Source organism: Notechis scutatus, chromosome Z (assembly GCF_049901735.1).
Source record: "Notechis scutatus isolate UNSWTSFEM ecotype Mainland chromosome Z, rNotScu1.2, whole genome shotgun sequence".
Taxonomy (NCBI): Eukaryota; Metazoa; Chordata; class Lepidosauria; order Squamata; family Elapidae; genus Notechis; species Notechis scutatus.
In genome coordinates, this window is record NC_142025.1 from 56,088,480 (window position 1) to 56,104,159 (window position 15,680).

The 15,680-nt window shown below is 38.2% G+C and overlaps 1 protein-coding gene across 1 annotated transcript in view; it reads left to right on the forward strand.

The window, feature by feature from the left end:
- Positions 1-15,680, forward strand: part of ACAD11 (acyl-CoA dehydrogenase family member 11) — a 95,160-nt gene that overhangs the window by 18,956 nt on the left and 60,524 nt on the right. The window contains exons 2-6 of the mRNA XM_087947319.1: positions 3,402-3,501; positions 4,103-4,228; positions 9,367-9,528; positions 10,470-10,637; positions 13,863-14,010. Of these exons, the coding sequence (XP_087803445.1) occupies positions 3,402-3,501; positions 4,103-4,228; positions 9,367-9,528; positions 10,470-10,637; positions 13,863-14,010 (704 nt within the window). The remainder of the gene's footprint in view (positions 1-3,401; positions 3,502-4,102; positions 4,229-9,366; positions 9,529-10,469; positions 10,638-13,862; positions 14,011-15,680) is intronic.

A 15,680-nucleotide genomic window follows, 5' to 3' on the forward strand; every position in this document is an offset into this window, starting at 1 on the left:
GGAATTTGCGGTGTCCCTGGGATCGACAGGATGCGCCCCTTACTATCACCATCTCTACGGGACAGTTTAGGTCCGTTGGGACCGACCAGGGGCGAAGATATCAGCTGCGATCTTGGAGCCCCGAGATTGCAGCTGTATCGCAGCAACGTGGCTCCGCCTTCTCCAGTCTGTACCCCTATAAAATAGTAGTACAGGAATAAAACAAGATCAACATGTATACATAATGTCCATCCTGACCTGCATGTATACATACTGTCCATTCTGTATTATAGTTTACATTAATATAGCATCCTATCCTGTATTTCAGATAAGACTAAATTTAATGGATCTAATTTCCAGAAGAAGAGATTTTGGAGACATACAATTGGATTTAGCAAGCAATAGTTTACTACATCAGGAAAATCTGTTACACCGTAAACAATAACTATGTTTGGCACTCCTTTATCTTTAGATTTTCTGCAGAGTCTTACAATATGTCTAACAAGACCCCTTGACACTCTTATTATTCTAACACAGGAATGTCACTAAACGTGTCTCTTACTTAACCATGCATTATATTTTTCATTTTAAGGTCAATTGATGCCATAAGTATAGTGCCTTTCTGGTTTTTCCATTATTTAAATGATAAGACATTAAGATACATTAAGTGCTGAAAATCAGTCAAGTATGTACATAAGGTTGTGACCATTCAGCTTGTATTTTATTTTCTGATATTTTTTTTGTCAATATGTAAGACAGAGCATTTGTTTGTTGAGATTTGAAATTGCCAGTCGAGATCTTTTTGAAGGGTAGCAGTATTGTCGGTGGTGTTGAATAGTTTTACATCATCAGCGAAAATAATACAGTTGCTTTTAATATGATCACAAAGGTCTTTTATGTAAAGGTATAAAGAGAGTTGGTCCTAGAACGCTGCCTTGGGGGGACACCGCTGTTGACAGGTACGGGATTTGATAGAGTGCTCCCAATTTTGACCATTTGTTGTCTGTTTGACAGGAATGCAGCTATCCAATTATGCAGGTGTCCGGAGATACCATAAGATTTTAGTTTTAAAAATAGTTTGTTGTATACCACTGGATCAAAGGCTTTTCAGAAGTCTATGTAAATAGAGTCTATTACTTTGCCCTGATCAAGTTGTGTAGTCCATATGTTTTTGCAGGAGTTGCAGATTATAGGATAATTTTTTTCCAAAGTCAAATTGTTTGTTAGAGAATAGGCTGTTTGTTTCTAAGTGGAGGAAAATGGTTTGGTTCATAATTGATTCCATGACTTTGCAGGTGACGCAACATAAAGAGATTGGTCTGTAATTTTCAACTAGGCTGGGGTCTTTCTTTTTAAAGATGGGTATGACCGTGGCTTGTGACCATAGTTTTGGCAAGGAGCTGGTCTTGAAGATTTTTCAAAGATTATGCTTAGAGGTTCGGCTGTGGCAGTGGGTAGCTTTTTTAAGAAGTAGGCACATATTCCATCAGGTCCAATAGATAGAGATGGTTTTAGATTGCGTAGTGCTTTTTCAACAATGTCTTCTGTAAAATTGATATGTATTAGATCATTGTAGTTGTCTGTGGTTCGACTAGGAAATACTGGGCATGATCTATTGCTCTTTACAAATACTGAGCCAAAGAATGTGTTAAAGAGGTTGGCTTTAATAGTGTCATTGTTGCAGTCTTTACCATTAGGTCCTTTCAGGGATGGGATGGACCTTGAGTCTTTTAGTTTGTTGTTTATAAAATTGTAGAAAGCGCGGGTGGAATTGGTGCGTAGAAGGTTTTCTTCTTGTTTAATGTGATAATTGGTGCATTCAGTTTTTATCTGGTGGCATAAATTTTTGTATCAGCTTTTTAAATTGGCAACATGGCCAGATTTGTTTTTCCGCCAAAGTGATTTCTTTTTGGATTGAAGCTTCCTTATTGTTTTGGGTAATTTGTTTTTTCTGGTTTTGGGAGTTGTTAATGGTACATATAGTTTTATGTACTTTTGACTTCAAGTAAAAATATGTTGTAATGGTCTTCTCTGTATTGCATCCAGAGAATAGAAATTGCCAATCAAGGGATGAGAGATCGTTGTTTATAAGATCATAGTTGCCTTTTTTGAAGTTATAATTGGGGATTCCGTCGTTGTGATGATTTTTGTGTGGACGTATGTTGAGACAAAAGTCAATCACGTTGTGGTCACTGTTGGAAAAGAGTTTACCTTTCTGGGATTATTAACAAATATGGGGCTGCTTTCCAAGAGCATGTTTCTCCTTTTCTCATCCAGGGAAATATAATATTCTGCCTTTTTAATATTTCCTAAAATATTTCATTCTTCTAGGAGGGGGTGGGTGGATGCTAACTTTCTTCACATGGCATAATCAAGTTGTGGAAGAGGAAATACAAGGCTTGCCATATTTGACTAGGATGACCATCTGGAGGTGTTAAATGAAGGGGCTGATGTGGAAAAAGGAGGGAACAACTATACACAGTTTAGTCAGTCTGGATTTGATGCATTCTATCAGGAGACTTCTGAAATATTTTTGTTGGTTTGAAGAGTAAAAACAATAGTGAGTTTTATGGCATTGCAATGGCTAATGTATTAATTATGTGATTAGATTTAATGAATCCCAATCTACTTCATCAATATGAAGTATTGTCTTAAGAAATTGATATTACATATAAACAAAGTTTTCGGTGGATGCAGGGAGAAGCATGGAGATGAGAAAAAGTTAATGACGGTGAAAGGAAATGTGAAAGGCATATTTAATGTAATCAGAAATTTTGATCTCCTTTTAATCCATGAGAAATAATGCTTCATCACACTTTAATCTTTCATCACACTGATAAAATAAACAACTTAGTGTGGGAGTTTTGTTTTGTAATTGTTTTTTCTCATTGGTGCAAACTGAGGAAACCCTACTTCTCCTTTGATCCCTTATCATTGTCCATACTGGCTGGGAGGTGGACTTTCCATTTGGAAAATCATCCAAATGAAATAAAATGTGATTTAAGCATAATTAGAGGAAGAGGCCATAGTTCTATCGTTGAATGTGTATTAATATGCAGAGGACTGCTCATTCAATTCTTAATATCCCCAGATCTAAAAAATACTTCTGGGAAATTATTCAAAGTCTGGTTGAACAGTACTGGGCTTGAGGAACTCATGGTAGAAGCCAGTGGTTCTTAAACTGAGGTTAATTTTGGAATATCCTGGGGGTAATGGAACAATTTATTTGTGAGTTGAGGGACTGCTGCTGTTGAGACTTTTCTGTAAATTGGGAGAATCTGAGGCCTTTTTTGTGGAGCTAATAACTTATTCGAGGCTTGGAAAAGTCTAATTTAAGAGCCACTGATGTAAATAATAGCTTCGTATCTACTCATTAGTGTTCTTTGACTTATTATCTGTTACATCTCACTATGTTCATGTAGCTCTGGACAATCAAACCCCACCTTTTACTTGAAGAAAGGACTTAAAACCTATGTACTTAGAAAGAAGCCTCATGGCCCTCTCCTACCTCAGGCTCACAAGGTACTAAACTCTTATAATTAAGTATTATTACTCTTTGGGTTTGTCTTGGGAATGCTTTGGCAGTTTGACAAGCCATCTTGGGAGATACTATGATTCAGTAGTGAGTAAAACTACCGTAACACTACATTTTTTAAACCTCCAGCTGAAAGTTGTTTCTCTCCATGTCCCCTCCCTCCAGCATGATTTTCATTCTAAATTATAAATCACAAATTTTAGGATCAATTTTGATTTACTTATTCAAGACCAATGAAGCTGAAAAACTATTCAGGATCCCCAAAACACCCCAGGTGAGGCAATTTATCTCTGTACTCTGTTGATGCTCATATTCTAGTAAGTAGGAAGTCTATTTGATATTATTTTTCATGATATAAAAATAGAGCTTTAAAACGGATATGAGCTCCATTGTATTTATAGAAATTATTATGCTTATGAAGTGATACACTATCATTATTTGCTGAAATGTATAAGAATCAAGAACTTCATTAAATTCTTCAATTCTACCAATTTGAATGCAAAAAACCCAAACTTCTGTGGATCATATAATCTCCTATTCATATTCTTAATGTCCGTATTTTTGTACGTCCTACAATATCCTATTCAGATTGACAGAGAATATTGGATTCAGAAAGCTTTGTTTGCAGCTGGGTTTCCGGTTCCTGAACCTCTTTTATATTGCAGTGATGTTTCAGTGATTGGAACACAATTTTATATGATGCAACATGTTAAGGTTAGTATCCTCCTTGCAGCCACATTGACTTGACTGTTCACATTTTTAGATCAGAATCCAGAGATCCCTGTAGTTACTATAGCATCATAGGAAGTGGCGCCCTCTAAATCAACACAGGCAAATTTGGTGTGGCTAAGGATATCGTTTTTCTTCATATCAGAGGGTAATACTGGTATGGGATGTGGCTCAATGATTTACAGGCTAGACTGCATAGAAGTAAAACATGCTTGGGATTTTTTTGTGTTGGGGGAATTTAGAGGGAAAATATTCTTTGGTTGCTGTATATTTTCATTTTTCTGCTTATGATGGAAATTGTTTTTAACTTTTTATTTTTTTATTCTAGAAAAAACATTTATTTGACATACATTTAAAACAGACAAATCAATAAGAATATATATATTCTTAAGTTTTCGCGGGTATTTATATGTATGGTATTCAGCTTTGTTCTTCCACCACCTTTTGGAACCTAAGATGAAATGATGCTTTCTCTAATTCCATGTGTACCATTGAATCCCGGAGTTCGCAGTAAAGCTCTTTCCAATTTTGTTCTGAATCCTCTAATTTCTTCTCCACTATCTCCATTCTTGCCTCTACTAAATTTAATTTCTGTTCATTTTTTATCACTTCTTCCAATCTTACTATTCAAATTTTGTATTTCATTTTTCACTTCTATTTCAGTTCTCATCTCTGTTTTCATGTCTTCATGGTTCCTCGCTATCAATTCGTGGGTTTTTGTCATCATTTCCTGCATCATAGTGAGCGTTGTCTGTACTGTCTGCAGGCTTTGAGCTGAACTAGTTTTTTCTGCCAATAGCATTGCATCTATAGATCTCCGCCCCATAGGTGAAGACATCGTTGTTGTAGTTTTCTTTCCTGATTTTACATTTGTAATTGATGTTGTCGCCATTTTAACTATCTGTAGCAGCTCTTTCCAATCTACCATCAACTATCCCTAGTAGAGTACTATTTTCCTCTCCTTTTCAGTTCAATGGTAATATTAATACATATATTATTATATTATTAATTACCAAAATTCTATTATGGAAATTCACAATCAGCTCTTATTTCTATTTTTTCTTATTGAACTTATTCAACTATTACAAAACTTAAGAGAATTCAATATTAATCAAATACAAATATATTTACTCACAGAATCAACAGTCTTATATGCTTAATTAATTAATTTAAAGCAGCCAATTCATTAAAGTAATTAATTTTTTATCTATATATAAATATCAATCTATTTCTTTAGAATCCTTAATTATATGCTTATCTCAGAATAAAAATATCTAAGTTTCTTACTATATGATTATTATTTAGAGGTCTGAGTTCTATATTTATACAACACACTTTCAATTGTTCAGTTATTCAAAAATTATTAACCAGTATTCTTAGCTCAATCTTCTAACACATATATATCTATTAAGATTATGTTTTACCAATATTATTTAGTTATATCTATGTTTGACCAGTTGAGTGATGTCCATGATCATCATCTTTTTTTTTTTTTTGATAAATACCTGATTACAGTTCTTAGTTCGAGTTCAAAATGTCCTCTTTAAATTTGCACAGTCACTTCCACCGTTTCGTTTCTCCTTTCTATTTTGACTTCTTCTTCTTGCTCCTTTATTCTTTTTCTCCACACGGTCCCAGTTCCACTTATAAATCTTAGTTATCTTATTTCTTCCTTTTTTCGTTATCACAGTTACCAGACAAATATTGCAATTATAAAGTTTTTTCCCTCAATCCTTTCCTTAAATCTTTCGAAATGTCAATTGTTCTCCTTTCAAGTTTTTACTCTCAGCTGTTCTTCCAATCTCTCTGTCTCACTTGGACACCGTCACTTTCTCTTTCTCTTTCTTCCCACAGTTCTCAAACATCAAACACCAAAAAATATAATTATACAACCCACTTTTCAACTCCCAAGATAAAAGTAAATGTTGTCTCACCCTTCAGCTCCTCCGTTTACAGCACTCCATTAATCAGCACGAATTACTGCTGTTTCTTTAGTTCGTACTCCTTCCGATGTTTCTGCCGCTTCGCTACACTGTTCGGTTTGGAGTTTCAATTTTCAATTTCCCTTTGTAGTATAAATCAGTATTCTGGAAATCTTCTTTAATTTCACCTTTCCACTACTCAATTTGCTGTTCTCCATTCTTTGCTTCCTTCCTTCCTTCTTTAAGCTGCTGGGCTGCCATGTCTTTGGTTCCGATCTGTACGATCTCCCTCTTCTGATGTTGGTTTTCGGGGGATTCTCTTGTACTCTCTGGGATCGCGGCACCTCCCCGAGATCTCCAGGTCTTCCCCTTTCATCTGTCTACCCCTCCGAGGTCCATCATGCTCCTGGAAGCCACCAAACAGTGAAAATTGGATCCGTTCAGAGCAGCGATCCGCTCCTCAGCTCTGCATCAATGCAGCGCCCAACCAGAAGCCTCTGTTTTTAACTTATTTTAAATTGATTCACAACCCAGATCACTTGCTGAAATGAGTAGCCATACACAGTTAATGAGTGAGTCAGTTAATAAATGAATGAAATACATACCTCAAACTTTACAATAAAAATGATTTCCTGTGAAAGATTGTGGGACTCTCCATAAGAATATTTGTGATGTGTAGGGCTAAAATGGGAAAGGATAATTTGCAAAAAATAACTCCTTAGTGTCAAAGGGAAGTAACTGGTACATCTTTTGTTGTGTTATACTGCTATTCAGTTGTTTCTGGATACTATTCAAGGTTATCATTTTTCCACCCGGTCAGGGTACATTGGAGATTTCTTCCCTAAATTTTGTTATCTTGTGGGACCTTGGAAATACATCCAAGACATGATATTTCTACCCCTCTGAAACACAATTCTCCCTGAATTTAGAGGCCCTCTCCACTTTATCAGCCTTTTGGAGGGCTGTGAATATTTGCCTTATCATCCTGGCATTGGTCTAGGATAGAAGTGAACCTTGTAAATATAAATGTAGAATGAGTATGATGTTGTGATTAGGATACATGTGGCTCTGATGAATTGCTGGGAATCAGGTAGCATATACATTTAATATATTGGTAATTAATTAATTATATCAATAATGTATTTAATACATTGTTACCGTGTTTCTCATAAAACACGACCCACCCCAAAAAGAAAGCCAAACACTGTTTTGTGTGCATGCGGTAAAATTAAGTCCTGTCCCCCAAATTTGGCTCTATTTAAGCACATGTGCGACCGGTTTCTCATGTCGCTTGCATTGTAGACAATTCGAGGTAGTGAGGGAAGTGGGGAAAGGGCGGAGGGAGGAACTTGCCCCACTCGCCCCACGCACCTCGCCTGGCCACCTCGCCGCTTCTTTCGCAGCCGAAAGAAGCAACTCACTCGCCCATTCCCCTTGCTTGGTCAACGGGCCACTTCTTTCCACTTCTTTCTTCCTCTGCTTTTGGCTGCACACAAGGAAAGCAGCAGAAGTCTTTCTTTCTCTCCCCCAAACTCCACCAGAAATGAGTCTTTGGGACTCTGCAAGGCATCCTGCTCCAAGAGGCTGCGCTGGCGTGACAAGTCTCACAAAGACTCAGACAGAGTTTGGGGGAGACAAAGACTTCTGCTCCTTTTGCTGCTTTCCTTGCAGGAAGCGAAAAGCAGAAGCAGCAGAGACCCTGGGAAAATCCCCCCCAAAATCTGCAGGAAAATCCCCCACCTCATCTTCCTACCGATTGATCATTCTTTATTTGGGATTGCAGGATACCTTCTCCCTCTCTCTCTCTCTCCCTCTCTCTCTCTTTCTCTCTCCCTCTCTCCTGACACACACACACACACACAGAACTCCCTCACACACACACACACACACACACACACACAAACGCAACCTCCAAGGCAGCCACATTCCTTTACTAACCTGCTTTCCAGCTCCATTCTCAGGGGAAGAGAGAAAGATGTTATCCTGCGATTCCAAATAAAGAACAATCGATCAGTAGGAAAATGAGGTGGGGGGGATTTTTTTGAGATTTCCCCAGGGTCTTTGCTGCTTCTGCTTTTGGCTTCATGCAAGGAAAGCAGCAGAAGCAGCAGAAGTCCTTCTTTCTTTTCCCCAAACTCTGCTAGAAATAAATCTTAGTGAGACTTGTCATAATGGCTCAGCCTCTTGGAGCAGGATGCCTTGCAGGGTCCCAAAGACTCATTTCTGGTGGAGTTTGGGGGAAAGAAAGAAAGACTTCTGCTGCTTTCCTTGGGTGCAGCCAAAAGCGGAAGCAGCAGAGATCCTGGGAAAATCCCCCAAAATCTGCAGGAAAATCCCCCCATTTTCTTACTGATTGATCGATCATTCTTTATTTGGGATCGCAGGTACCATCTCTCTCTCTCTCTCTCTCTCTCTCTCTCTCTCTCTCTCTCTCTCTCTCTCTCCCCCCCACACACACACACACACCGAGAATGAAGCTGGAAAACAGGTGAAGTAATGTGGCTGCCTTGAAGGGTGTGTGAGTGTGTGTGTGTGTGTGAGAGAGAGACAGAACATTACTGCCAGCCCTCCAAGGTTAGATTGGATCTCTCTCCCTTTCCCTTTCCCTCTCCCCCTCCCCAGCAGCAGTGGTGGAGCTTCAGTGCCTGGCCAGCAGGGAGCCAGACAAGGCACGTCATTTGCTCTTTTTGGCCACGAAAGAAGTGGCCCAGCGGTCAGGCGAGGCATGGGGGGGAAGTAGGACACCCCTTGAAAAGACGGCCTAGCCATTTTGTGGGGGAGGTCAAAAGAAAATAAGGCCCTACCTTATTTTCCAAGAAACACGGTATTATATCAATAATGTATTTAATACATTGTTATTAACACAGTTATATTTATGCAGGTTTCCTTGAATATCATTATGAGCCACCTAAGATTAGATAGGCAGATAAATATCAGAAAGAAAGAAAGGAGAAAGGAAGGAAGGAAGGAAGGAAGGAAGGAAGGAAGGAAGGAAGGAAGGAAGGAAGGAAGGAAGGAAGGAAGGAAGGAAGGAAGATTTCACGCCCCTTTAAGTAAAATGAAATCTCCTCATGGGTCAGCAAGTTTGAATTCAATTCTAGTATTTCAAATAATTAGACAAAGATAGTGGAACCAAGTCCTTTTATATTTCAATGCTATTTTTTTTTCTCTTATTTCCTTATGATTTCAATTATATCTCAGGGTCGCATCTTCCGAGATATCACCTTACCTGAAGTAAGCCCAGCAGAAAGATCTGCTTTGTATATAGCAATAGTAGAAACTCTTGCAAAGCTGCATTCCTTCAATGTTAATTCATTAGGCCTCCAGGATTATGGACGAGGAACAGGTTACTGTAAGAGGCAGGTAAATATTTCATAAATCCTTTCCCATTCTGTCTACTCTTTTATATTGTAAATATTGCTGGTCTAAGACCGTAGTAAAGTTATATTCATTCTATTCATTCATTCTGTCTACTCTTATGATTTTCTTAGTGAAAAATAAGTAATTGAAAAGTACAGAGACACTTGCTATTTACAGATTGAAAATTTTGATGCTTTAAACTTTGTGGTCTTAAATAAAGTTATTAGCATTTAAGGAGATATGAAATATTGGATGATGTTCAGTGTTGTGAAGCATTTTACTGACTTCTCACAATAATTACATTAGTACAGTAGTTAGGAAAAAAAACAGCCCAAAAGGTGAAATGCTAAGGAAGTGGTTGTTAATTTTTGTTTGTACAGCCGTGATGGCGAACCTATGGCAAGCTGCTGTCACCAGCTGCTATTCTGGTTTCTGGTGTGCACATGTGTGCCAGTCAGCTGGTCTTTGCGGGCACTGGAATACCGGAAAACAGCTTAAAAATGGCCAAAAACAGGCCACTTTTTGGGCCGTTTTCAGGCCTTTTTCCGGGCCATTTTCAGGCCATTTTTCAGGCTGGAAAATGGTCTGAAAATGGCTGAAAAATGTCCCCAAAATGATCAAAAATGCCCCCAAAACAGGCAGCTGGTCTTCGGGGTTCTGGCGTTTTTGGCATGCGCACATGCATGTGAATGCACACGTTCCGGTTTGGCCACTTGGTGCTGAAAAGGTTCTCCATCACTGGTATATAGGCTGTAGTGAGGAACAGAAAGTAATTCCAACAGAGATGAAAACATAAAAATGGCAGCACACCAATAATAGCAATTCAAATAATTGGAAATTGTTTAAATGACAGTTTAGTGAATGTGTTATTCCAAGGGTTCTTCTCAAAAATCAAGGTCTCTTTCACTCACTTCAGACTAATTTTGATTATGGTTTGCTTTTAGGTATCAACTTGGATGAGGCAATATCAGGCAGCTGCTCATATCCAAATTCCAGTTATGACCGAATTATCCGAATGGTTAATGAGCAATTTACCTGATGATGATGATAATGAAATTACTTTGATCCATGGTGACTTTAGAATAGATAACATCATCTTTGATCCAAGAGAGGTATCTTGAAATAATGCAGACAGCATTTTCAAAGTAGCTTCTTCTATTTCTTTTTGTGACAGCCTTTTATTGTTATAGTGTATAATAATAGAATCTTATAAGTGTCAAAATTTCCCTCTACCTACATTTAATACTAAACAAAATCAGGAGAGGAGTTTTTTGAGTTTCTCAGCCTTTTTTTCTTCTTTCCTAAAAATAAGCTTCCTAAAACAGAGTAATCTTTTCTGGACCTCCCCCTCTTCTCTTAATGGTTTGTTCATTCATTCTCCATGCCAAAATTATGTGCCATCACATCAGACTGCTAGGAATGTAGTTAAACAACTTTGGGAGTGTTTGAAGTGTGAATTAAATCACCTTGCATAAGCAACAAATTATGCAAACCTACAGAATAAATTAACAAGAGTCATATCTCAATATCTGAACTAATATATGCTTGAACAATATTATTCTATGAAATTATAGTGCAACACATACAGAAACAGATCTGAAAATAGTAAGATCTCTTCGTCTATCAACTCCTTGGCATATCAGCATATCATATAGGGTAAAATGCATTTTCCAGTCAATAGTGCATTTGTATTTTGCGGTATTCTAATGGATCTATTTTAAAACAAATGCCAATAGTATTTGTAGAGTAATGAATAATCCTAATACATTTTAAAATCCTGTTGATTGAAAGATTATGCTAGAGACAAAATGAAATATGTACTGCATTTATCCCTATAGTTTAATTCCTACCCTTTATTTAGTACTAGATCACTGTGAAATCAGAATTAGTTTCCAAGAACTTTAACATTTTATCTTTAACTTTGAAATGGCTAAAAGGACCAAAAGATTTTAGGTTTAAGCCTGCTCGCCTGCCTCCACTAGTAATCATCACATTATTTATTAGACATACTCTGCAGCTGTTGGAAGCTAAAAACAATTGTAAAAATGTAGTGCAGGCTCAGTAAAAAAAATGAATTCAGTAATTTGACAATAGCAGTAAACCATAATATTTCTTGTGTGTGATTCTAGGTGCTAATTTCCCCTTCTGTAAAACAGGATTAGAGTCTATTATCCTTCTTGCATATTTTTGAAGAATAGCTACATGAAATGTTCCTATTAGAAATTAGAAACGCTTGGAGTATCTTTCTTATCAGTTTTTTTTTCCTCTCCAATTTGATTTTAAACATTTTTGGTGTGTTGGTTGCTATCATATTCATGTGTTACTAACACATCATTTCTGTATCATCATACAGTGAAGTACTAACATGCTTGAGTTTACTATGCATTATATTTTGTTCTACATATATGCAGGGATGGGATTCAGCTGGTTTGTACCGGTTCATGCGAACTGGATGTTAATTTTACATCCAGTTCGGCAAACTAGTAGTTCCGAAGACCAGCTAGCCCCTCACCACCCCTCCCAGGAGTTCCCACACGCCTGGTTCTGGCTCCCAGGTAAGTGCAGGGAGGCTTTCTAGGCTCAAAATGGGATGCAGCAAGGTGCGGCACCTCCCCCATTTTGGTTCTCCTGATGCTCCAGGGAGGCTTGCTATACCCAAAATGGGGCGCGGAGGGCTGTGATGCACCCCATTTTGGGCCTAGGCCTCCCTGCAGCCTCATGGGAGCAAAAATGAGGTGTGGGGAGGTGCGTTATGCCCCCCCCCCACATCCTGTTTTTGTGCTCAGGAGGCTGCAGGGAGGCTTACGGGGCACAGGGAGGGTGGAAAGAAAGAAAGAAAGAAAGAAAGAAAGAAAGAAAGAAAGAAAGAAAGAAAGAAAGAAAGAGGGAGGGACTCCTACAAAAATGAAGGAGTCAATCTATTTTCCAAAGCACCAAAAGGCACAACAAGAAACAATGGATGGAAACTAACCAAAGACAGAAGCAACCTAGGACTAAGGAGAAATTTCCTAAGGGTGAGACCAATCAACCAATGGAATAACTTTCCTTCAGAAGTTGTGGGTGCTCCATCTCTAGAGGCTTTCAAAAAGACTGAGGGAAGTACATCCCAAAAGGACAATGCCAAGAACCACTAAAACAATGCAGAAAACTTAAAACAGCCATTCCCCCTATAGCTTCTTCCTATAGTTGAAAATTCTTTGTTGCAAAAGCATCTTTGTTTTCATGGCCAGATGTGAATTCACAGACCTTCCCTAAAGTATATGATGAGCTTAGAGAAATGGCAAAATAAGAATATATGGAATACACAAGAATCATTCTTACCCTACAGTTGTGAATAGTTAAAAATAGCCCAGTACAGAAATCTGGAGGAGTGGAGCCTCAGCCCTTTGTTTCCTAGTTGATCCTAACACAGTGATATTATATAGTACTATATATTGTGCTTTGGATCTGTAGTCAACCCTTGGTCTTCCACAAAACTGGATCCAGAGGACAAATGGTTTAGTTACCTTGAATATATTCCTCAGTTTCTATCTTTTCTACTCTGTCTTCCAAAATCAGTGATACTTCAAATGTACAGAAATGCATGAACTCCTATAATCAGACTTAGCTACTAAAGAATTCAACTAATGAAGATTTGCATATGTGCTGTGCTTTAATTCAGTCCTTACCAGGACATTGTTTGGTAAAGGGCTGGCTCTGAGAGAGCATAGTTGGTTATCTTTCACTCAGCAGTATCAGAGTGGTGGAAAGCGGGAGGTTGATGTAAAAATCTGTAAGATCACAAGTGTGGCATTGCCTCCCATACCCTCCTCTATGTACATGAATCACCTCATTCAGTTTGTTTGGTGGCAAGAAGCTGACTTCTGAAATTCAGATCTAATGCAAAGGTAACTATTTCGGTTTTGTTTTGCCAATTAGATTAGCAGTAGTCACACAATAGCATTGAGTTATATGCATCCATGTTAATATTCTCAAAAGTCATAACTATAATTCCATGTGTGTAATATGTACTGAAATCATATCACCAGGAGCCTTGATGGCGCAGTGATTAGAACTGCAGTATTTCAGGCTGACTCTTCCCACAACCTGGAGTTCAATCCTGACTGGCTCAAGGTTGTGGGCATCTTTGAAGGTCAGTAAAATTAATACCCAGATTGTTAAGGGTAAGTAAATATGCTGACATTGTAAACAACTCAAGAGAATGCTGTAAAGCATTATGGACCAGTATATAAGTCTAAGTGCTATTGCTATTGCTAAATCACTAAATAGAGCAATCGTATTAAAATTTTCAACTATTTTGTCCTCTTTTAAGTTTTTATTTCTGTCTCTATTTCTAGGCCCGTGTCGCAGCAGTGTTGGATTGGGAACTTTCAACTTTAGGCCATCCTCTTGCAGACTTGGCTTATACTCTTGCTTTTTGCTTTTGGCCCAGAACCCTCAAACCTATAAAAATGCTTAATTTACAGAATGTAAACAGCATTGCTGGTATGTGCTTGTTCTTCTTCTCAGCTATTTCCTTTTTTTAAAAAAGTAAAATGTGAAAAAACATAATGATGGGTTATTCTTACTCCTCCATTTTCCCATTTTAGATATACTTCACCTGCTCTAGGTGTGAGGAAAACAAATTCTTGGAGGAGTGAAAATGTGTTAGTAAAATAGAGAGGGAACATGTGCTAATTACTTCATTAAAAAAGGAACTATGAAGTACCTGCTTTTCAAGAAGCTTTATAAAAAAAATATCTGTGGAAATGTAACTGATGTGTTTCTTTCTATTAAGTCAATAGTTCTTTCTTAAGGAGAGTAACAGTAGGAGAATGGAGAAATACCTTGAAATTAGCTAATTATGAATATCTATGTTTATGTCATCTATTAACTATGTATAAGCAAGACTATCATTTATTTTCTTCTTTCCTGAAATACAAATGCCTTCTTTTGATTGCAGAGTCCCTCTCATTATTTTTTGGATATAATTCCACCAGTGGATTTTGTAAAATAAATAAATAATACAGCGAGCCTTGATTATTGGTTTTTGGGTCCTGCATTTTATTATACAGAAGCTCTCAAAATAACTGAGGACAGAACTTGGTTCAACCACTGTTCTAAAAAGGCTAGGCCTGCAGCTTCCCTAATGAAGCATGACTCTCTAGCTAGATTAGGGAAATTGGCTTAGGAACTTATTATTTTAGAAGAGATATCAGTCTTTTTGTAAAGATTTATTGAATTGGAAGATAGGATTTTCCTTGCAATCATGATTAGAAGGAGTAAATGAAACAAAAACAATCACATAATGGAAATATAGTTGGGTGGATGAAAAAATAATGAACAAAATATATAGCTATTTGTTAACTATTAAATTCGGAAGACAAACAAGTAAAAGAAACAATTATAGTTTGGGCAAGAAACTTTGGATGTATCATAGAGCCGTGATGGTGAACCTATGATACACGTGCCACAGGAGGCACGCAGAGCCATTTGTGCACGTGAGCTGCAGGCAAACTTACCTCACTGCACATGCGCACGCCTCACAGCTGATTTTTGAGGCTAGTTTGAGGCCTTTTTCAGCCTCCCAGAGGCTTGAAAAAAGCCTCTGCAGGCTTTGCAAGCCAAATAATAGGCTCATTTCATCACTTCCTGTAAACACCAGAAGTGATGAAATGGGCCTCAAACCAGCTGAAAATCAGCTGTGAGGCACAGTGCAGGTAAGGGGGGGTATTGCACACGCATGGGCGGGGGGCGCGTGCATTGCTTTCTGAGTGCTGGCGCGCAAGTGCGCACACAATTTTTGGCACAGGAGCCCAAAAAGGTTAGCCACCATTGCCATAGAGCTAGACAAATGGCAAAAACTCTGGAACAGAAACTACAAATTGACCATGGCAATTACCCACCGTGTTTCTCCAAAAAGATGAAAGGAAGCCCTATCACATTTTTTGAGCGCATGTGATCAAATTAAGCCCCACCCACAAAATTAGCACTAATTAAGACCATGCCCAACCCAGGGTGCAAGGGGTGGGGTGAGGCAAACAGATAAAAAACAAGCTGGGGGAGGGAGGTGGAGCTGCCCTACTTACCAGGCCTCGCACACCCGACATTTGCCTTGCCTTCTGCTGTAGCTGCTTCTTCTGCAGCCGCTTGCTGCCACTCGCACGCATCGCCCT